The 24,451-nt window shown below is 47.0% G+C and overlaps 1 protein-coding gene across 1 annotated transcript in view; it reads right to left on the reverse strand.

Annotated features, from left to right (window-relative positions):
• FAM234B (family with sequence similarity 234 member B) overlaps window positions 1-24,451 on the reverse strand; it is a 35,976-nt gene that overhangs the window by 5,230 nt on the left and 6,295 nt on the right. The window contains exons 2-10 of the mRNA XM_060166844.1: window positions 20,217-20,615; window positions 16,670-16,768; window positions 12,914-13,102; window positions 11,336-11,466; window positions 6,517-6,664; window positions 6,032-6,173; window positions 4,879-5,022; window positions 4,625-4,706; window positions 2,044-2,199 (exon numbers count right to left, since the gene is read on the reverse strand). Coding sequence (XP_060022827.1) covers window positions 2,044-2,199; window positions 4,625-4,706; window positions 4,879-5,022; window positions 6,032-6,173; window positions 6,517-6,664; window positions 11,336-11,466; window positions 12,914-13,102; window positions 16,670-16,768; window positions 20,217-20,615 — 1,490 coding nt within the window. The remainder of the gene's footprint in view (window positions 1-2,043; window positions 2,200-4,624; window positions 4,707-4,878; window positions 5,023-6,031; window positions 6,174-6,516; window positions 6,665-11,335; window positions 11,467-12,913; window positions 13,103-16,669; window positions 16,769-20,216; window positions 20,616-24,451) is intronic.

A 24,451-nucleotide genomic window follows, 5' to 3' on the forward strand; every position in this document is an offset into this window, starting at 1 on the left:
TCATCCCCTGCGATCCCAACTATGAGGGTGTGTTTGAGAGAAACTCCCACATACGAGAGACGTGTCACTTCCAAGAGCTGAAAACACTGATTAAACAAACACTGACTTCTTCAAACCACTAGAGCTAGAAGATGCTTTCTCGCTTATAAGAAAAAGAAAGGAAGAAAGGAAACGGGCATGCCCCAGGACAGAAACTGAAGGGGGCCCTCGCAGTCTGGTGCCAACGGAGTATTAGGAAGAGGTTCTTCCCTGACAGCAGGCAGGGGGGCTTTGTGGAGGCAAAATCTGCATATTAAAAAAATATATATTGAGCCAAAGACATTTGCTTTCACTGGATATTGAAGCCAATCTCAAGAGTCAGGCTAAAAAAAAAATCACAAAAATCTTACCTGTTCCTGAAATAAACAGGAATGGACCAAATAGAACTCACTAATCGTAATATAAAAATTCCAAGGCCTGAGTGTCAATCTCCTGACCCCCGACAGCAGAAAAAAATGCACATCAGGGACTTCCCTGGTGGCGCAGTGGTTGAGAGTCCGCCTGCCCGTGCAGGGGACATGGGTTCGAGCCCTGGTCCGGGAAGATCCCACATGCCACGGAGCAACTAAGCCCATGTGCCACAACTACTGAGCCTGCGCTCTAGAGCCCGTGAGTCACAACTACTGAGCCCACGAGCCACAGCTACTGAAGCCCGCGTGCCTAGAGCCCGTGCTCCATAAGAAGAGAAGCCACCACTCGACACAACTGAAGTGAGTGTCAGCCCTGCTTCCACACTGTCAGCAGGGGAGGGGACACGTGTGCGGGAAGCTCGCGGTGCGCTCCCACCACTGTCACAGAGCAGGAGCGGGCTTTCCCACACACCTCAGTATCCCAGCACCGGCTCAGCTAACATGACAAGAAAATAGCCCAACTCCCTCCTCACTGCCTATGGCATGGTGCCCAAACTCCTTAGCGTGAAAACCAAGGCCTTAGGCCTTTCAACCCCAATCTGCCTTCCTTGGCCTCCTACGATTATATGCCTATGCACCCCACGCTCTAAGAACACCTGTGAAACAAACACATGCTTCACTTGACTTTACCTGACCTTGGCCAATCTTATTTCCCCCTTAGACATCTTCCTCGTGAGCCCATTTCCACACATTAAAACACTTCTTGTCTGGAGGTCCCCAACTTGATGCCACCTTGTTCAAGAAAAGCTCCCTAATCGCCCCCAACAAAATGACTACCCCCCTCCCTTTGTGCTTCCATCTAAACTTCCTATGTGCACCTCTATCACAGCATTGGTAATATGCCTTTGTTTTGTGGTCATTTATAGACACTTACATTTGAGAGTCATCTGATCCGAGCCCCTCATTTTATTAAAGGAGGAAACCGGGAAGTTAAATGTTAGGTAGATTGCCCACATTCACATGTCAGGGAACTGCAGAGTTAGGACAACCATTTATGGAAATCTGATCCGAAAGCCAGGGACCATATTAGCATCTTCATTAACGGATAAAGAGCACGAGACTCAAAAAAGTGAAGTCCTAGAGCACAGGGCTAATGAACGCAGGACTCTCCCTCTGTCAGGCTACCCGATGGCCAGGGATCATCCGTCTTCTCCTGCAGAGGGCAGCACTGTTCCTAGTCTACCCCGAGGTCCCTGGCACACAGTAGGTGCTGGTCAGCTGTGTTTAACTGGACTAAATCAGGGTGAGTCTTACTCAAAATCCCCAGGCACCTTGCAGAGGTGGCCCCGTGCCTCCTCAACCCCGTTAAAGTGCTGCAGGACAGCATTTACGACATTCTCAAACCTGCCTTCCGTGTATCGGAGCTTCTCTCCCATGATCCCCCAGGTGAACCCTCACCTTCAGCCCAGCGTCCCCCCGCCCCTGCTTTGCCACCCTGCGGCCCCGCCCATTTCCGAAATCTCAGCGTATTCACCTCCAAGCCCAGCCTCAGCCCCCATGAAACCCTCCCTGCCCACTGCAGACCAGGCAAGGCAGCCCCGAGAGCTGCTGCCATCTGACAAAGTGACAGAGGGACCCTCCCAGGCTCACTCACAGGATTGGGCGATGCAGCTGACAGCCCTTCAGCCCAGAAGAGGAAGACAGACTTCTGGTCCACAGCGGCTGCTGAGGTGGCCGGAGTTTCTTCCATGTGACACGGAATGCTGTAACTCCAAGCGACCATTCCAGAGTCCCCATCCACCACCATCACCTGCAAAAGAGAAGACGGTGAGCACAGGCCATCCTCAGAGAGACAGCGGAAAACTCACGCGCACCCGAACAAAAACCCATGGACATGCAAACACCACATACGTTAACAGGCGGAGCTTACCAGATGCAAACAACGGGGTGTTCAGAGAGCGCTAAATAGCAGCTAGGCCCAGGACCCTAGATAGAGTCTAAAGGACTGCAGCCTTCCCAGGTGAGAAGGGACATTATAAGTCATCTCGGCCTCCTCGCCTCCTCAGATGAGGGGACGGAGGCTCAGGGACAGGAAGTGACGCTGATTATTCTGCGTTCGGGACAGTCCTGGACGGAGCAGACATCCCACCGTGGAGGGGCTGAAACCCGACCCTCATCCCTTCCCTCCAGCAATGCCACTGCCACGATTGCCATACGGGGACATGATGCGGCGACAGCTCTGTCCCGCCCCCTGGGCTAAAAGCTTTACAAGTTTGACTCTGTCGTGTGCAACCTGGCAGGTGCAGCTCAGCCCAAAGGGAGTCTCAAATTCAAAAGAGCATAGTCTGAACAGGCACAAAAACATAAAATTAAGAGAAAAATTCACTCCTTAGTTGCATCTCTCAAGGGATAATTAAGGGGATTAGATTTATAATCCCCGGCAATACTGGTATCTCCTGTCACCCCAAATACCTCACACCGCACAGTTCTAGAACAAAACAGCCTCTCCTTTGCCAAAATCCCCAAGAAACTCCCCCATCACCTCCAGCCCCAGCATCTCCACGGCCTCTCTCCTCAGTGTCTCTGCCCTGCACCTCCTTCGACAGTCCCTTCCCTGTGCCCCCAGTGTCCTGGGCCTGCCATTCTCTGCCCAGGATCAGACTCTGCTTCGCTGAGAGCAAGCAGAGGGGAAGCAGGCTAGCAGTCCAAGATTCCCTTCATTAGTCTCGGGGAGAAAAGAAGTCTAGAGACACTGCACTAAAACGCTTTAGCCAGTGACACATATTATTCCACTTAACTGTCACGACAACCCTATGAAGGCAAGTGGTCTTATTACTCCCGTTTCACAGATGCAGAAACTACAGCTGGGTGAGACTGTGTCATCTGCCCACGGTCACCAATTAGTAGTGGAGCCAGGGACTAAAACCCAAGCCTAAACCCTCAGCATCTCAGCTCTAAACCAACCCATATGTACCCTTCCTCCTTCATCCTGCTGGGAAAGCCAACGGACATTTCAGTCTCTACCTGAATTCTCTTTGAAACACACTCAGACACTGCTTCCTTCCTGTCTGGCACTGCCTGAAGACTCTCCCCGAAGTGGTCCTTGTGTCCTCGGATCTGTCCCCTACTCATGACTAAATAACCCTAGGCTCTACGCCTCATCTGAATTCCGCAGCCTGGCTTTCAGGCCCTCCAACAGCTGAGCGCGTCCTGACCACTCTGTTAGGAAGGCCCCTCTGCCCAGCCTCCTATATCCATCCAGCAAACCTCTTCTCTGCTCTCGTGACTCTGCACATCTAACGCCCAAATGACGGGAAGCATCTCTCGACACCCTTCCCTCCATCTGCTCCCCACGTCCCTGTGGCATCGTGCGAACTTCCGTTCCAGCACTCACCACGACGTCCGAGGAACAGGCACCCCGGTGACTGAACCACACGAGGCAGTGGCTTGTTGTCATTGATGCTGTGTCTCCACAGCCATCATCTGCGCACCTGGCACAGAACCTGGCATACGTGAGAGGCAATGATTAAGTGTTTGTTGAAGTCACTCTCAGGGAACAGGGTATAATCGTATATAAATACATATTTCATGCTGAGGATAAACCAAAACGCTCAGTCGATTATAAAAAAAAGAAATTTTAAAAACTCGAATTCTGCCTGTAACGTTAAAGGAATGAAAACTGTCTATCCAGTCATTAAATCCTTACAATGTACAACCTGACATAAAATCAGAATGACCTATGTGTGTCCTTGGAACACACCCTACCGTCTATCTCAGGGAGCTGGAGCCCCTGCCCCTGCCTGCCTGCCCACCCTCCTCCAGAAACGCAGTTCAGCTGCAAGGCTCTGCTCACCTTTCCCGCCTTTATGAAGTCCTCCGTAACATCCTAGCCACCCCGGCTAGCCCAGCTTCTGTGAAATCTAGGAGTACGTGTACTGAAGTGGTACATTTATTTATACCTGCCTTTCCCCATCAAGAGACTTCAGAAGGCTCCTGTACACTGAGAACCCAGAATGAACTGCATAGGAAGGAGGGCAGCTAGAAAAGCTTCTGATGCTGTAATTGAGCACTGCACTGTGACTTTTCATTTTATCCATTCTGCTAGACTTGGAGCTCTTTGAAGGAAGAGACCATCCTTTAGGTTCTTTTTATTTCTCACGATGCCTAGCGCAGGGCTGGACACCAGGTTTATACTGGATATATGTTTCGACTGATCTTGAGTCCCCAGGTTTTACCTTTTTCAGCCCGACTCCATTCGGTATCTGCAGAAGGAAGTCTAACGTCTCATCATCCGTGAAATACCCAGGAGTAGGCTGGCTGCACGTGAGAACAACGTGAGTGATCAGAAGTGAAGGAGAAAAAGAGGAGAACCTCCCTCCTTCCCGCCCCCTTCCCTTGCACGAGCCCCAGATAGCAAGCAGTCATTCTGGGTGATTTTGAAAGGTGGGCAAGCGGAACAAGAAGCAGACGTGAGGAGCACACTGCCAACCTGCGCAGGCCTTGGAGGCTCAGGGTCCAGGAAGGTGTGAGATTCTGCCCCTGGAGCAGGACAAGGCCTCGTCTGGTCGTGATCAGGAGGTCGCTGCTGTTGGAACCCGGCACCTTCACCGTCTGGAGGAGCTCCACCCCGTCGCTGAGTTAAACAAGACCCCGACGGTTAGTCTCAGGCTTGGATGAGATGCCTGCCCTGCTTACTTGGGCTTTTCCTCTTGGCGTACATGTTTGTATAGACCCTTGCGTTTGTCTTCCACCAGGGTCTCGTCAGGCAGGGCGCTCTGCCATTCCAGTTGAATCTCCTTTTCTTGGTTTCTTTAGAAACCAAGGAGCCCTAGAAAATTCAGGCAAGTTCAGAAGGAACTGACAGGAGAAGTGCATCTCACACTGGATGCTCTGGGAAAGATAACAGAGCTGAGGACAGTGGCAGGGAAGGAGCCGGAGGTCGGGACAGGATGCTTGAAACTGTCATTAAGCTCGGACAGCTGCTCACGCTGTACGCTGCATCCAATTACTTCTCCCTCTGTACAACCGGGACCACTCTATGTAACATCTGTCAAATGCACGGACACAATGTGATACTGCCTGAGAAAATGCTAGAAAATGATTTGAAGCTTCTGGGAGGAAAAGAACGAAGACAATTATTACCCAGGCCTGGGGTGAAATGAGTAAAATCCACGGTAGATAACCAGCAACATGCTTTTAGTTAAGAAATAAACAAGAAAAAAAAATAAGAGTTCATGGATGCTGCCCTTGCTTCTGCCAAAGTGATTCTTCAACTAAGAGAAAAATACGGGCGAAGAGTAAGGCCGATCCTTCAGCACAGTTTTACAAGCAGTTGTGTTACATAAATCTATCTCCCTGCCTGCGGTTCCCCAGTCTCACCCTGCCCTGCTCTGACTGCCACGCCAAACAAATATCCTTCTTCGCCGCCCAGGTGCGAAGTGATCACACGCTATGGTCACCCACACGTAGACGCCAACGCTTCATGTCACCAAGAGAAGAGCCCTTGGAACTCCCCTTAACCAGGTCAGAAGGTGGTACATGAAGGCCAGCACTGTTTCCCCCGCAAACGTCTGCCCACGTGTTCACCAGCCCAACCAGACGATGACTCGGTTTCACTGTGACGGGGCCAGACGGCTGCCCACCTGTAAATGTCAATGAGCTCAGACAGGTTGATGGATCTCCGCCTCTCCCACTCGGGCTCGTCTATCTGCAGGGAAGGTGGTAAGCTGTCTCGATTTTGGGCCTGAACAAAAATGTCCCGCAGGGCGACAGCCTGGATATTTCCTAGCGGCACAGAAGAACCAACACGGAGAAGGTGAACTTTACGGCATTTTCCCAGGGTGAGGATGGGAGTGAGAGACCCAGAGCCTGGGCAGGGGGATGGGTCCAACACAGCCCGCCCGGCCCAGCAGGGAACGAGTGGGGAAGTGCTTAAGTGGACGCTGGGCAGAGCTTCTCATTGGAGAAGAGTGAATGCCGCGCGGCAGGGGGCCCGGGCAGAGGAGGTGACGGAGGGCTGGTGTCAGTGACTCCAGGCTTGCTGACTCCAGGCTTTCTCTACGTCACATAAGGAGGGCCTCACCATACACCCATGGGGACAGTAGCAAAAATGAGCCTTGCTTCTTACCAAAGCCAAACAGGATGTAGGCAGCCCCATTGGTGGTGATGTAAACCTGAGGGCCGATCAGGTTCCCCACTCCGACGATGTTGTACTTCACGGGTCGGCCCACGGGACTCCCTGTCCGGCCAGACACCAGCAGGAAGCACAGATCTGGCTGACGAAGTGAAAGACGGGGGTTGAATCCATAGACGCCTAATCGTTTCCGAATCAAATCGTTTCTCTAGATAGGCACTGCTTGCTCATTAGCGAAGAGGTCAGAAACACCTCCCAGAGTTGGAAAACCCAAAGCCAAGCCCACCTCGTTCTATTTCCCTGGAAGTTAGAAAGTGGGGCAAGTGCCCCGTTCCCTTGTTAGATGGTAGCTCGGGGAAGTTCTCCAAAGCACAGTTGTTGCCTCAGTCTCCTGAGGCAAAGAACTCTAGCCTAGAGCTAAACAGAGTACAGCCGACCCCGGGTCTCTGCCCCCATACCCAGAAATCCCCAGTAACATCTGGTCCCAGGAGAATCAGCGCAGGCAGTGTGCTCCCATCATGACATACACGTCTGGCCTGGCCACCATCAACCTCACTATCAAGCAGAGATCCGCAAACCTTTTCTGTGACGTGTCAGACAGTAAATATGTGATGTTTTGCCAGCAGACGGTCTCCGTAGCAGCTACTCCACTCCGCCACTCTAGCGTGAGAGCAGCCATAGATAATACACGAATGAGCAGGGTGACTGCGTCCCAATAAAACTTTATGAAAACAAACTGCAGGCCACAGTTCGCCACCCCCTGCGCTAGAGGATTTTCTTTTGGGAATAGAGTCACTGGTTGGGAAGTATAAGGACTACATCGGTATCTTGACTTCAGTAAAGCTTTGGACAGAGTTTATCATCATGAATTCTTATGGACAAGATAAAGAAATGTGGTTCTCAGTGTACCCCGAGAAAGGGCCAATGCCAACCCAGAGGGAGGTTTCAGTGGAATGTCACAGCACCCAGCTATTATCTCATTCCTGTTAATCATTCTTATCAAAGACCTGAATGAACAGAATTCAAGTTGATCACAAAGCTGAGAGCGATAGGTAATAGGCTGTCTGACAGACTCAAAATTCCAAAAAGTCTTAGACTGGAAGATGGATCAAAATCTGGAAGAAAAGATTGGGCCATTAATTAAGACGTGGGTATTTTATGGTAACAAGACTTATCGTGGTGATCATTTTGAAATGTACAGAAATATCAAATCAGTAAGTTGTTCACCAGGAACTAACACAGTGCTGTAGGTCAGTTATACTTCAAAAACAAATAAACTCATAGAAGAAGAGATCAGATTTGCGGTTACTAGAGGGAAGGATGGTAGGAGGGAGGATTGGATGAAGGCTGTCAAAAGGTAGAAACTTCCACTTATAAGATAAGTAAGTACTAGGGATATAATGCACAACATGAGAAACATAATTAACACTGCTGTACGTTATGTAGAAAAGTTAAGAGAGTCAATCCTAAGAGTTCTCATCACAAGGAAAAATTTTTTTCTATTTCTTTAATTTTGTATCAAGACGAGATGATGGATGTTCACTAAACTTACTGTGGTCACCATTTCATGATGTACGTAAGTCAGATCATTGTGCTGTACACCTTAAACTTATACAGTGCTGTATGCCAATTATAGCTCAATAAAACTGGAAGGAAAAAAATGAAAGAAGTAGGGAAAAAAGACGTGGGTATTTTAACGGGTTATAAACAAAAACTGATTCTTAGAAAGGCTATCACAGCCTTTGGCTGCATTTCTAGATAAACAGAGTCTATATCAAAAGAAGCAACAATTTCCTTATGTTGATATAACTGGTTCTAGTACAAATAGAATACTGTTTTCATTTATGGGTACCATATTATAAAAGAGATATGGACAAGGTGTAGTGAAAAAAGAAAGAAATCAAGAAAGAGAGGGGTCTGGATCATTTTGCATGAGGCACAGTGTGAGAAATCGGGACTGTTTAGCCTTGAGAATAGCAGGCTGTAGAGGGACCAGGCTTCCAGCAAAAGGGCTTTCATGTAGAAAGAGGATTGGATTCAGAGTATTCTATGGAGCTGAAGCCGGCACCATGAATGGAAGCTATGAGAAAGCAGATTTCTCACCAGTAAGAATTTTCTAGAGTGGGTCAGGAACAAAATGGACTGTCTCACAAATTAGCACTATTGCCATCAGCCTGAGGACTCAGAGGGAATGGGTGCCAATGTATCTGGAACAGTGTATCAGCGACTGTAGCACAGTGTGAGAGGGTTAACTTCATGGCCTCTAAGGTCCCTTCCCACTGACATGCTAGCCCAGATCTGTTCTCTAACCCCAACCATGTCCAGGTGTCCCAAGCCCGCCTCACTCCAGCCCCAGATCTAAGAATGCCGCCCCTCTATATCATAGACCTAATACGTCTCATTCCTCCTTCCACATCTGCAGCTCAGAGCAAACACGTTCCTCAGGTTCTTTTTTGCTGGTATAGAAGTCAGAAAAGTCAGTATGAAGATGAAGCTACTGCTCTGAACCCACCACTTCTCCAAGATTTTTCTAGTCTTGCCTATCACTTTCCAGGCAGAATGGAGACTAGTCCATACCCCTCCCTCCACCGCCATATCCCCTCCCTCTACCACCAAAAAAGGCACAGAGTAGAAGCAGGTGAGAAGCCATTCCTGTAACAGAGCCCCCTTGCTAGGGAGGGTCCCTCAGTCAGACCTGAACTGTCATCCCATCCACCACCGCTGGCTAGAAGACAGATGTGATGTCAAGGCCAAGATTTTTAAACTTGTTCGGGACACACAAACCTGTTCACTGTCTTGCTATGCTTCTGCTAACAACCATAATTCCTTTAAAAAGAAACTGCCCTATTTGTAGTGAGGTGGATGGACCTAGAGTCTGTCATACAGAGTGAAGTAATTCAGAAAGAGAAAAACAAATACCGTATGCTAACACATATATATGGAATTTAAGAAAAAAAGGTTCTGAAGAACATAGGGGCAGGACAGGAGTAAAGACACAGATGTAGAGAATGGACTTGAGGACACGGGGAGGGGGAAGGGTAAGCTGGGATGAAGTGAGAAAGTGGCATGGACATATATACACTACCAGATGTAAAATAGACAGCTAATGGGAAGCAGCCGCATAGCACAGGGAGATCAGCTTGGTGCTTTGTGACCACCTAGAGGGGTGGGATAGGGAGGGTGGGAGGGAGACGCAAGAGGGAGGAGATGTGGGGATATATGTATATGTATAGCTGATTCATTTTGTTATAAAGCAGAAACTAACACACCACTGTAAAGCAATTATACTCCAATAAAGATTAAAAAAAAATAACCTATATGGGAAAAGAATCTGAAAAAGAATGGATATAATATATATGTATAACTGAATCACTCTGCTGTACACCTGAAACTAACACAACATTGGAAACAAACTATACTCCAATATAAAATAAAAATTAAATTAAAAAAAAAAGAAACTCCCCATACTTTCCACTTTGGGGCCTTCTGAGAATCACTCCCTGATGGATGTAATCATTAAAATGTTCCCTACTCCCAGGTCTCTTTATTCACAGTGACTGGAATGAAAAAAGATTACGTGAAGAATTCCTGACATTTTGGTTCAGTCTACTTTGAGACCAGTTGAAGAGAAACAAACAGAAAGGACCCCTAAAAGCGACTAGCCTTCGGAATTGTCCCTCACCGTCTATCTTCTTTTCTCTCACCTCACAAACGTAAAGTCTCGTCTGAGGCACTAGAGCAGGGCTCCTGAAACTTGTGACTGGTGGAGCTCTCTGAGTTAGTTTATGGTGCTCTTGACAGAAAACCGTACAGTCCTGATAGGTTTAATTCCATTCTAAAGAATTTTACTTGCAGATTCTGTAACTCCACTCCGCACACACATTACAAAAATCACAACCAGGTCTAGTACAATTAAAATAAGCCACCAAATGAGGCACAACGATCGGGAGCCACATTTCCGCACAAATACTCCAGGCTGATTGCCGTCCACGAGCCTTTCCTGGCAGACTCACCCTAGACAGTCTGAGAAAAAGTCTAAGAGAAAGTTTGACAGAAGCTCTGAGAAAAGCTTCAGGAATAAAAACTTAAAATTGAGATAATTCTGTCCATTAATACATTCTTTCCTGTGATTTACGGGGAAAAAAAAAAAAACTACTATTATTTTATCTGTGCAGAGAATAACTCGTTCCAGGTCACTGGAGTCCCAGCAAAGCATAACTGAGAAGCATAATTTAGGGACCACTGTACCAGAACCACAATCTGCAGGTACAGGTTAAACAACTCTTTCTTTGGGTGCTGTTGTCGCTACTTGTTTGACTTACAATTTTTTTCTCTCTATATCTTATGAGCTTTCTATCCGTCTGTCTGTTTTATAGTTGCAATAAAAGTTAAATATATATAGTGAAACCAACAATGTGTGCGCTGGGTGGAAACAGGCACCACTCTGGGCATTTCATATATGTTAGTTCTAATTTTCATAACCATCCTGCAAGTAGGATAACATCCCCGCTTTACATACGAAATAACCAGGGCTGGGATGGGCTCTGTGGTTTGCCCAAGGCCACAGGGCAGTAGAGCAGGAAGTCAAACATAGACCTATCTGGCTCCCAAGCTCTGCCACACCGGTCAACGGAACCTGGAAAATGGGTTCATAATGGTAATTTACTCACTTAATCTCACAAAGAGAATTTATTTAAACCTAAGCCCTTGTAACGAGAAGGTTTCAAGCAGCGTTTCTAATAACGATACTAGGAAATGACCAAAGTTGACACTTTCCCTGTAAGAAACAAGGACCACCTAACACGGAGCATACCTGCAATTCCCCAATGACCAGAACTGCGAGATCTCTGATGCCATCTTCATCCAGGTCTGGCAGTACCACGCCTGGGGCAGCCAGGGTACCGTTGGGTAAGTAGTGTGGGTCTAAAGTCCAAATGGCTTTCCCTGGGGAAAGATAAGTACACTCATCACAGTTAGGGATTTCTGCCTCTGCCAAAGGCAGATGCAATGCTCCCAGGCCAGAAAAGAGACTCAACAGGCTGAATGACCGACAGCAACTCCTACACACTTTTTCCTTTCATTTTTATCTTACTGGGGAGAAATGGAGCAGGGAGTATGAACTGAAATCCTCAAGTATCTGGCTAACAAGCCCACGTAATAACTTCACACCTGGATTTTTTAGGTAACGTGGACATGCTGAAGACTCTTTAAGAAAGAAGAGCCCACTTGTCTGGGATGGAGGAATTGATCTGTTAGAGATGATTCCAACTCCTAAGGAACCAAGGGGCAGCCAAACAGAAGCCCAACTCGCTCCTTCTACCACGTGTTCATATAAGTAGAGAAATCATAAAAGGTTTTCAAGATGAATTCAGTGCTGGAGTTAACTCACACGGAAATTCTTTTCACTCAGAGGAACCCCACTCCCAAACCCCAACCTTTACAACCAGGAAGGAGGCTATTTAACTCAGCTTCCCTCAGGTCGAAGGTTAACGGGCACACTGGAAGTATAAGGCTCTGTCATCACATTATATGTGATTCTCTTCCATTCCTTTTGTCTCATGTCTGAATGTGATAAAAGAGGCCAAATCAACATGCCTCCACACACCTTAGCTTCTTCACTGGCATATTTTTCAGTGGTTAATGCCCAAGTTCACATATGAACCCTTGTATGTCAAATACTGAAAACAAAGAGAAAAAGCTCCATGGCCTTCTATACAAAGAACAGAGAAGGGAGATTACTTAGAAACTGAAAGCCTAGGGATACGTTCTGTTTGGATAACTGAGTTTAGCCCCATCCTATCACCAAGCAGGTTGAACCATGGATCTATTACTCACTCTGCTCAAACCCTTTCTCCTTATTTCCCTTAATATCTACCTTGCAGAGCAGGAAATCAGACCTCCCACCATGGGAGAGTGGAGTCCCTTCCCTACCAGACTGTTCTAACCTGAGATTAGACCTCCCAGGAACAGGGATCTCTTGTGGTCAGTGATCTTTTTTTTTTTTTTAATTTATTTAATTTATTTATTTTTAGCTGTGTTGGGTCTTCGTTGCTGCGCACGGGCTTTTCTCTAGCTGCAGCGAGCGGGGCTACTCTTCGTTGCAGTGCGCGGGCTTCTCATTGCGGTGGCTTCTCTTGTTGAGGAACACGGGCTCCAGGCGCGCAGGCTTCAGTAGTTGTGGCACGTGGACTCGGTAGCTGTGGCACGCGGACTCAGTAGTTGTGGCTCGCGGGCTCTAGAGCACAGGCTCACTAGTTGTGGCGCACGGGCTTAGCTGCTCCGCGGCATGTGGGATCTTCCCGGACCAGGCAAGAACCCGTGTCCCCTACAGTGGCAGGTGGATTCTCAACCACTGTGCCACCAGAGAAGCCCCGCAGTCAGTGATGTTTACCTGATGTCGCGTTGAATGCACTGAGCATCTTGTGTGTCCCCGTCACAAGGCAGACGGTTTCGGCCACTCTCCCTGGCATTAGATCCAGACAGGTGATATCTCGGGCCTCCTCGGGGAGGGGACTAGACCAGAGCGTACTGCCATTCATCCCCGAAAGGCACACGAGGACAGCAGGTGGCCTTGAGACACCTAAAAGCACAAAAGAGATAAGAAAGAGCAGGAGGCAGAGGACATAAGAGGGAGAGATGAGCGGGGGGCTAGAAAACCAAAAGGAAATAGAGGTAAGGCAGCAGCTCAGACCTGGGCGCTCAGCTCCCTCCTGTATTTCTGGCAACAAGGTCTGCAAACAGAGTACCTGTCACATCTGTTCAACACATCTCTCATGTAAGACGACATCCTGCAGGCAACCCGTGTGCACCTCTGCTCTCCCAACACACTTGTTGACGAGTCTGTCACCTTAGCCCCTGCTAAACAGGGATATCCTTAAGGCTAAAGCCTGTCACGTTCGTTTCTGCATCCTCAGTGCTTTGCAAAGCGCCGAGCATATCCAGCAGCCAAGTGCTTCCTGAATAAAAGGAGCAACATCAAGAATATGGAAAAGGAGGGGTTGCAAACAAACAAAAAAACGGGAAGCAAAGCTAGGCTCAGAAAATTGACACTGATCTAGAATATGTATAGAGCAGGAAGCAAAGTACCTGAATTCTAATCATCGCTAGCAAATGCTCCCTGAGAGCAGAAAACAATCTCTTAAAAAATAAACCTGGGGAATAAAAAAGGTAATGAAGAACCTAAGGGCAAGACAGGAATAAAGACACAGACCTACTAGAGAATGGACTTGAGGATATGGGGAGGGGGAAGGGTAAGCTGTGACACCGTGAGAGAGTGGCATGGACATATATACACTACCAAACGTAAAAAAGATAGCTAGTGAGAAGCAGCTGCATAGCACAGGGAGATCAGCTCGGTGCTTTGTGACTACCTAGAGGGGTGGGATAGGGAGGGTGGGAGGGAGGGAGACGCAAGAAGGAGGGGATATGGGAACATGTGTATATGTATAACTGATTCACTTTGCAGAAACTAACACACCATTGTAAAGCAATTATACTCCAATAAAGATGTTAAATAAATAAATAAATAAATAAATAAATAAAATAAACCTGGGGACTTCCCTGGCGGTCCAGAGGTTGACTCCACACTTCCAATGCAGCGGGCATGGGTTCGATCCCTAGTCAGGGAATTAAGATCCCACAAGCCGAGTGGCACAGCCAAAAAGTGAAACAAACAAACAAAAAACCCTGAAGGTTATACTTAGCAAAGATCAGGAGGTCCTCCTGGTCTAGAGTTCCAGCGAATCAGCTGATCTGGCCCCAGTCAAGAAAGACTACTTGGGCAACTTAATACCTAGCTGGCAAAGGGTTCGGGCAGCTCGCCTCTTTAACAAACCACCTTTATGTCACTCAATTAACCTATCAGAATAATAACTTTCTCTCGTGTCAGTTTCACACCCACTTACAGGATAGGGATACGGCCCACCTCACACACTTCCACTCTTCACTCATAGCAACAGCTAATAAGGACAAGGACATGTTAGAGCTTCATTGTACCTGTTCCTCAGAACTGCTAATTAAACATACAACCTAAAAACAAGTGACAAACTGGTTTGCCCTTTCAGACCTTGTTGCCAGAAGCAGCGGTTTACATGACAAATCTCAGCGATGTATGTTACCCCCCGGACTTCCCAGGGATGCTCTGATTAATAGACTGTGCTGTCCTCCCTCCTTCATGACCCCATCGACTCCACATCAGTTGCGTGACTCGTCTTTTTCCCGGTGGTGATGGGTCATCCCTTTCCCTTCACACCACGACTCCATGAGGCAGAGACCGCACTCCTCTTGTTTAGCTCAAAAGAACCAGTGCAGCTCTACGTAAGGTGCACAGCAGGTTGCTGGATGAATGAACAAATGAACAAACAAATAAGAAACACAATCCTCCTCATGTTCAGTGGCACAGATCTTTGAACCCACTGGCTGGGGCTATGGGCACAGCAATTTGACATAAGGGTCAAGGGCAGGAACGCCAGAGTCTACCGGCTATACCGTTTGGATCCCAGCTCTACCACTACCAGCTGTGAGACTGATCAAGTTCCTTCACCTCACTATCCCTTAGTTTCCCCAACTGCAAAAGGGGATAATAATATTAGTCCACATTATAGGTACACCGAGGGATAAATTCGTTCATAATATGTTATGTACTTACAACAGCGCATAGCACATACAAAGTACCATGTGTTAGTTAGCGTTATTATTGCTTTTATAATCTATAACCAAATCAGGCTGGTCCATATTGCGTCCCAACTCATGGCCTTCCCATCATGAGTCCTGATATGTAGCAAACCACGTAAAATACCAAATGACTGAAAAAAATCTCTAAAAGTGGATGGGGGAAATTTTTACTTCAAAGGCTTATGAGTCATAGGCAGAAAAAAAAACATAATTAAGGTTGAATCATATAAAAGTCAATTTCTAGGCTGGAGGTTCTTCCCATAAACGAAGCTATGCCCAAATTGCTTCTGCATATTGTGCAAGCCCCAGAAAGGTATTTCTAATAACGTCAGAGAGGCATGCAGCCTAGAATCCTCTATAACATACCTAAATGTTTATTCCAAGGGCTGAATGATTAAAAAACAGTTGGTAGGCCATCCTCAGCCTCAAACCAGAGTTCCTGTATCAGTTTACAGACTTCAGTTCGAATGCACTTAAATGGAGGCTGCAGGACAAACCAAAAGCCCCCATGTACCTATAATGAAAATGCAACTTTTTTTTTTTTTTTTTTTTTTTTTGCAGTTGACTTGTATCGGCTGGGGTCCCAAAAAAGCCCAGCTCACTCAATTAGGGTAAGTTGTGGAGGTTTAATAAAGAGACTGTTTACAAAGATGTGGTCGAGGTGTAGGGAAACCAGAAGAGATAGTACAGCCCCTCAGAACTGTTGCCATGCCCAGGCCCAAAGAGACAGGGGGAGGAAGCATTTCCTGGAATTGAGAAAAAGGAAGTCCTGTAAGAGGACCACCTTGAGAGAGGCTGTGACCTCTGATCAAGGATGTAGCCAGCCTGAGGTGGCCCGGGCAGAGGGGAGCCAGGGGAATAAATACCCGCTGGTCACTCTCTTCCTCTCCTCTAGCTTCTGGCCTGTGCTCCCCATTGGCCAAATCCAGTGGAAGTCTGCAGGCCTGGGACCTGACGTAATGCGTACGGGTCAGCCTCCCATCCCGCGGGGAGCAGGATGGAGAGCAGAGATGGAAGAGCAAACAGACGGGGTCAAAGGAAACACCCAGCCAAGAGGTATGTGTATAAAGATACGTTAGAACGTGAGCAAAAGCTTTCTGCCAGGGAGGGGAAGGTAGATAGAGTCTATGTTTATCATCATCGAAGAGGCCAGGGAGAACCGACTCAGAGAAAACTCAAGCAACCTAAGTGCTGGCGCTGTTCAGGGCAGGCGTGCGGCCAAGGAACCTCCTCCCTGGGTCTCAGGTTGGTCCCTGGACCGGGGCGCCCTCCAGCTCTCATGCTCTGTGATTCCCTGAACCAGGCGTTATGTACATGCAAGGAGCCTCCCGACGAGGCCCATAGCGTGTGCCGGATCCCCGAGGGCTTTCTCCTCACTGCAGCCCGCTCAGGAGGCAGCCCCAGCACATCCTCTGAGCTCACACCCTCCGCTCAACCAGCTTCTCCCGCCAAGGCTCCGAAGACACCCTCTTACCAGCGGTGCTCCCATTCCCTGATGTCACGAAGGAGAGAAGCACGTCGCGCAGGCCGTCTCCGTTCACGTCCGCCAGGTCCAGTGGAGACAGGTCCCCACCTGATGGACACATGAGAAACACAGGGTCCGCGGCAAGTTACACAGACCAGCTCCCTGCTCCAGGCTGGAAAGGGAATGCTCCGTAAAAACCAGACTTCTGGGTCCTAGATAAGATACACAGACCCACTTCTGCCTGTGCCTCTCGCCAAGGACAGCTAGAATCCCTAGGCATTAAACATAAAACAAACATGAGAAGACTCTGGAAGGCAGAGAGAAGGCAGACCAGCTGGGGACGGCGAGACCCAGGGAAGGACAGCTGGTGGCTCCCCTGGGTTTTCTTTGGCCTCATATCCCAGACCGGGTGCTGCGGAAGCTGGCGACCCAGAAATGCCAACAGGGACACACAGAAGGCCCCAGAAGAGCTGGTCCCCAGCCAAAGGACAGGAAAGGCACAGCCTAGCAAGAGAGAAAAGTTTTCCACAAGAACTGCTTGACTCCAACCAAACGCCACAGACAAAACTGTGGTCCCAGCCAGCCCCACAGCAACAGCCAAGAGGAAACCCTTGCCGGGCTGTAACAAGGTCCCTCTCACCCCACCAGGGTCAGGTCAGAGAAGGCCGGGTGGGGAGGCTGGACTCCCATCCCCACCTAGCAGCACTCAGGCCTCCATACACGAGGGAAGCCTACGGTTCTATCCCCACCAAGCATTAACGGGGCAGCCGCCCAGCCCTGGCGTCAGCAGAGGCCTGATGGGAGCCTGCACCTCCATCTCCACCCAGCAGTGACAAGGTAGGTAGTGTCATGCCCCCCCCACACCTCCAAACAGTGTGGAGTCAGAGGATGCTTGCCAAATTTGGAGAGAACTCACACACGGCTAGTGGAAGTGTAAACTGGTACAACCACTACGGAAGATAATTTAAGAGAAACTCCTAGGGCTGGACATGCACATACCCTGTAACCCAGCCATTTCACCCCCAGGTTTATGCCCTAGAGAAATCCTTACACACTCCAACAGGAAACATGCACAAGAATCTTCTCAGTGGCATTACTTATTTTTTAAAAAACAGAAGTCACCTAAATGCTCATCGACAGTAAAGTGGATCGATAAATCATAGGACATTCATACCGTGGAAAATTAGTGGTGAAAATAAACTCCAGTGACAGTACATTGATACGGATAAACCTCCAACATATTATTTAAATACGCTGAACAAAAAAGCAAGTCACAGACAACTACGTGATTATATCAATATTTACATGAAATTCAAAAACAGGCAAAATTAAAGAATATATCATTTAGAGATGCATATCTATGTGGTAAAACTTTAAACACAAGTAAAGGAATAGCGACACAAAACTCAGGAGAGGAGAACCCTCTGGCGGGGAGAGGGGGATACGGTCAGGAGCGACACATGGGGAATTGCAAAGACCTTTACAAGGTCCTATTTCTTAAACTCGGTGGTGGATACACCAAGAATTCATTACTAGTCTTTATGCTGTATATAAACATTACAAGAGCTAACTTAGAAAAAACAAAAAAGGAAGGAAGAGAGGGAGAGACATTCTATGTGTAGGAACATATCGTAAGACATAGCCACCCAGTTTTGCCTTAAGAGAAAGTAAAGATGAGAACGAAGAACTCATCAGAAGCTAAGTCAGCTGGGATCAGAGAAGGGTCAGAGAGAAAATGTTTCTAGATCAAGATGATGCAGGGGTGTGGGCATACTGTAGGGAAGGGAAAAGTTTTCCTCTGCCTTCTTAAGGTTTCTAGCTGAGACTGACATAAGACACATGAACAAGGGGAAAGCACTCATATTTTATTTAATAAAATTGTGCATGTGCATGGGAGTTCCCACAGTTAAATGAAAACCCAAAGACGTGGCTAAGCCGCAGTGTTTATACCCCGCATAGCACGAAGAGTGGCGACTGGAAAAGTAACTAAAATATATGAGGGAACTACAGGAAGATGAGGGTTATTCTAACAAGGTCTGTTTGTACAAATGTCTCTCTGCCTCAACCCCCTATCTCTGGTGATAAGAGTGTTCTTTCCTCCTGGAATAAGGAGGGCATCTTTCACCTGGGAGTTTCATCTCCTGCTTTTGGGAAGAATCGAAGGTCAGAGTGGCCCGCTTGCACCTGCTAATGGTCAAATGCCTTTAACTCAAAATAGTCAATACACCAAAGCGCCACGGTGGGCTGGTGTGTTCTGAGCCCCTTCAGCCTGGTGCAGTTTTCGAGGGACAGGACCGTTCAGCACCGACAGTTAGATGGGATCCCCAATCTTGACCCAGGGCAAGCTGTTTTAAAGAAACCTGCTCCACAACCTAAATGTCCATCAACAGATGAATGGATAAAGAAGTTACGGTACACATATACAGTGGAATACTACTCAGCCATAAAAAAGAAAGAAAATTTGCCATTTGCAGCAACATGGATGGATTTGGAGGGTGTTATCCTAAGTGGACTAACTCAGACAGAGAAAGACAAATACCGTACATCACTTATATGCGGAATCTCAAAAATACAACATACTACTGAATATAACAAAAAGAAGCAGACTCACAGATACAGAGAACAAACGAGTGGTTACCAGTGCAGAGAGGGAAGGAGGAGGGGCAATGTAGGGGTAGGGGATTAAAAAAAAGGGATTTACAAGAAATCATGTGTGTGAAACTTTTGAAAATTGGACAGTACGGTAAAATTTAAAGACTTTCATTCAATAAAAAAAATAATAATAAAAAATAAAGAAAAATGAGACAAAATTCCTTGGGTAGCACCATCCCAACCGTCAGGAGCAAGAAAGAAAAGTTGCGGCAAGGAAGCAACTCTCTTTTCCTTGAAAAGAAATTATTTGATAAACAACAAGGTCCCACTGTCTAGCACAGGGACCTATATTCAATATCCTGTAACAAATCTTTTCCATAGTGGAAAAGAATATGAAAAAGAAGATGTGTACAAAACTGAATCACTTTGCTGTACACCAGAAACTAACACAACACTGTAAGTCAACTATACTTCGATAAAAAAGAAAAAGAAAATTAAAAAAAAGAAATTATTTGGAAATTCAATTTAGATCAGGCTTCTACAATCAACAGAACCCCAAGGGCCCTACAGGAGCTGTGGCCTCTGGCCTGGCCAGGATGGGAGCTTCACTGTTCTCTGTAAACCGCCCTTCCCACAGCTTTGCTCTCCCCTGATGCAGCCCCGGCTGCATGGCAGGACTCAGCAAACCAGGGTTCTCTCCTCCCTGCGTCTAATTAAGACCTTCCCCAGAGACACACAGCGCAGCGATACTCCCAAGTTTTTGGAGCCATACAGATCCATCTTTCTGTCTCATTTCAAATCCTAACCTCCTAACCACCTCCACACACAGGGGGAGAAATGCTAGATGACACACACGTTAATTTGTAAAGACTTGGAGGAAATCTTCAACGTCATCAGAAGCTTGCCGGAATGACACGCGATCATGAAGTTTCACAGACTTAGAGCTAAAGGTCCCGCAGCTCACCTCCCTGGGGGCCCAAGCGGCGGCTCCACGTGCTGTGCAGGCCTCGGGGGGGACAGGGGATCAGGAAGGCACACACGAGCACCAGGACCATGGAGATCACCAGCATCAGCAGGAAGACGGATGTGCGCACGTAGGACGCGATGGAGGAGGCCGCCTTCTGCTCCAGGGCCCCCAGGGGCTCCAAGGGGTACCCCTCCGTGGTGACCTCCGAGAGATGGGGCTTCCCAGCCCCTGTGACCTCAGCATCCGAGTCGGGCTCTGGTGCTTCTCCCAGCGGACTCTTCCCGTTCTTGACCCCTCCGTTCTTCTGCTGCAGGTTAAGCACGAGATCATCTTCACTCTCGTCGCTGTCGGCCTGTGTGAGGGGGTCATACTCCCCCAGGTCCGGGCTCTTCTTCCCTGAAAAGACAGAAAGCCAGACGGTCAAGGAGAACCTGGAAGGAGGGACCTTCGGCAAACACACAGCAACAGTAAACACCTAGGAGAACACACAGAACAGAACGGAACAAATCTACGTTGACAAGCCTGAACCTTGGAGCCGTCTATAAAATAGATTCCAGCGAAAAGGGGGAAAGAATGGGGGGAAAAAAGAAAATCAGTGCTCTAGAATTATTGCTTTCATGAGCTTAAGAACATTGGAAAAGAAACAAAGAAAGTGGCAAATTTCAAATACATTTTAGCTGTTTTTTTTTTAAAAAAAGCCCTCTCTTAATTTGTGTGACTCTGACGAAAAAGACCATAGCTCTTCTATGAAACCTTCCATACACCTGCTGTGCATACTTCCTTTGATTATCTTAGATTGGTGATGTTCCAATCTTTCCTGCGACTCCTTTAAACTATATTTTTTAACATTTTTTAAAAATTTATTTATTTTTGGCTGCATTGGGTCTTTGTTGCTGTGAGCGGGCTTTCTCTAGTTGCAGCGAGCAGGGACTACTCTTTGTTGTGGTGCGCGGGCTTCTCATTGCGGTGGCTTCTCTTGTTGCGGACAACAGGTTCTAAGCACGCGGGCTTCAGTAGTTGTGGCACGTAGGCTCAGTAGCTGTGGCTCACGGGCTCTAGAGGGCAGGTTCAGTAGTTGTGGCACATGGGCTTAGTTGCTCTGTGGCATGTGGGATCTTCCCGGACCAGAGTTCCAACCCACGCCCCCTGCATTGGCTGGCGGACTCCCGACCACTGCGCCACCAGGAAGTCCCTCTTTAAAGTCTTTATTGAATTTGTTACAAAATTGTTTCTGTTTTATGTTTCGGTTTTTTGACCCCCAGGCATGTGGGATCTTAGCTCCCTGACCAGGGATTGAATCCACACCCCCTGCATTGGAAGGCAAAGTCTTAACCACTGGACTGTCAGGTAATTCCCTCCACTAAACCTTTAGAACAACTGTTCTCTGCACAGTTGGCCTGCTCCTCACAGGCCAATATGTGTGACTTCCCAGTTGTTGCTATGGAAACCACGTAGAAAGTCAAATGCTGAAAGTCATCTGGAGATGTCTTACCAAAAGCTTACTTTTGAGAACCTCCCTGCAAATCTATCGCCCTTTCAGTACATGTTTCAGTAAACAGTGGTCACCTGAAAACTGCTATTCTGAGCCTGCATCCGAGAGGGGTGGGATCCAGCCGGCACAAGGAGGTGAAGGACTTGTCTTGAGGCTGGTTTATACAACAAGTACCCTGGTTTGACTGAGACCATATCTTTGCAGGGGTGGCCAGAGGCAGGCATTACGGGGGGCTTAAGCCCACCTCCTTCTGAGCCACCCCTGGCCCTTGCAGCCAGCGACTGGATGAGTTTATGCCTTTATTTTAGGCTATAGCCAAATAAAAACCAAGAAAAAGTTGCTGGTTTTGGAAATTACCTGGTAAGCTATCACTAATGTAAACTCTATGGTTAAATCCTTTGTTAAGAAGACATATAAAAAAGAAAATACAACCCGGATATTTAAAAGGGGAAAAGGAAGAATTTCTCATGTTCTCTGGTCACTGGGACCTTCGTGATGTCACTTCATTTCGTCCAATAAATACTGAGTTTGATTTTTTAAGTTATTAAATTATAAGAAAATTAAGCAATTATTAGAAATTTCATGCAAAATAGTACCACCAGGATATGCCACAGAGTCAGTGCAGCTGATTCCCATAATTTTTATATTTCCTCTATGAACCAAATGGTTTTATTAATTAGGGCCCATCATTCCCTAACCATCTCAGATAACTTTATTTATAATAGTTTGCAAACAGAACCATAGGTTGTTGTAATATTAACTCTGATACTTTTTTAAGTTTTTTTTTTTTTTTTTTTGGCTAAAAAAAAGTACACCTGACAGAATGTTTTAAATGTGCTGCCTGCACATGGTGGAGTATTATTCAGCCTTCAAAAGTAAGGCAATTCTGACACATGCTACGTACAACACCAATGAGTCTTGAGGTCATTATGTTACGTGAAATGCGCCAGTCACCAAAACACAAATACTGTACGATTCTACTTATATGTAGTCACATTCACAGAAGCAGGAAGCAGAATGGTGGTTTCCAGCACCTGGAGGGAGAGGTCCACGGTGGGGTTGTTGTTTAGTGGGTATAGAATTTCAGCTTTGCAAGACGAAAACGTTCTGGAGCTTGGCTGTACAACAATGTGAGTATTCTTAACCAGACCGTGCACTTAAAAATGGTTAAGATGCTAAACTTTATTATGTGTATTTTACCACAGTTTTTTAAATTTCAAGTTAAAAAAAAGAATACACTTGACAAAGAGGAAAACCTATACAGCAGCCCCAAATCTCAGGGTTCTTAGAGACTTTGAAGGTCACATAATCCACCTCCACCCGTATTCCAAATATGCACCTCCTTACCAACGCCCACCGGGCAGTCACTCAGCATACACCTCAGCGGAAGCCTTATCAGGGAACTCACTACCCTCCCGTCTAGAAAGCAGCGCCTTACTCTGATTCAGGAATCTATGTCTGGGCATTTGCCAACTACCTGTCTTAGTTTTAATTTCTGGGACCCCTCTTCCCCATGCACAATACTTGAAGATACCAATCATAAGAAACATAAGATACGGTATTTACAAGCTCAAGTCCTTACAATAGCAACCTTAAGTCAAATCTTCGCTCCATCTCTCATTAACTGTGTGACCTCAATTAAATTTCTTCACTTAGTAACCCCAGTTTCCTTATTTGTGAAATGGGATAATTATCGTTCCTACCCCATATGACTGTTATGAGGATTAAATAAGATAACATAGGCATGGTTCTCAGTCCTGCCTTAGGGTCACACTCAGTAAATTTCAGCTTCTGTTATTATGGTTGGCATTCTATCTCCCCACTGCCTGATCCAATCTCCTCAGCCCCGGTTAAATACCTCTACCTCTTCAACCCATTACTTGAAGACGCATTGTTTCAGATACTCCACAACATCCTGGTCACTCTCCTCTGGACACAAAGTGACATGTCTGTGCTCTTTAAAGGATGGTTCCCAGACGTGAATACAGTCCCCAGGGTGCAGTGTGACCAGGGCAGAGAAGAGCAGAACGGTGTCCTCCCTAGTCAGAGAGGACACTACAGTTCAATTCCTGTAACCTAGGAGCAGGCCAGCTTCCTTGGTAGCCCCATCACACAACTGATTCAACTAAAACTCCCACGCGCTTTCTACACACACTCAAGCTGTCCTGTAATTGCACAGTTTTTAGTGAAAAATGTAGCATCGACCCTTACTGAATTCAGTCTTGCTAGTCACTTTCCACCCTGCAACAAACACAGCCTAAAACAGCACCTTTGCCAAAGTGAAATCATGAATGAAATACTGGCGAACAAAACGGTTTAAAGGAAATGCACTTTTATTATATGATATACTATCACAGGCAGGAAGAGAGCTCGACTGCACACGCTGCAGAAATCTGTAAATTCTTTAATAAATCTATAAAACTAAATTGCAAGCATTCTTTTTGTTTTCTTTTTTTTAACATCTTTATTGGAGTATAATTGCTTTACAATGGTGTGTTAGCTTCTGCTGTATAGCAAAGTGAATCAGCTATACATATACATATATCCGATATCTCTTCCCTCTTGCGTCTCCCTCCCCCCCACCCTCCCTATCCCACCCCTCTAGGTGGTCACAAAGCACTGAGCTGATCTCCCTGTGCTATGCGGCTGCTTCCCACTAGCTATCTATTTTACGCTTGGTACTGTATATATGTCCATGCCTCTCTCTCACTTTGTCATTCTTTGAAAAAAAAGCCGCTGT

This window comes from Lagenorhynchus albirostris, chromosome 11 (genome assembly GCF_949774975.1).
Source record: "Lagenorhynchus albirostris chromosome 11, mLagAlb1.1, whole genome shotgun sequence".
In the NCBI taxonomy this organism is placed as follows: Eukaryota; Metazoa; Chordata; class Mammalia; order Artiodactyla; family Delphinidae; genus Lagenorhynchus; species Lagenorhynchus albirostris.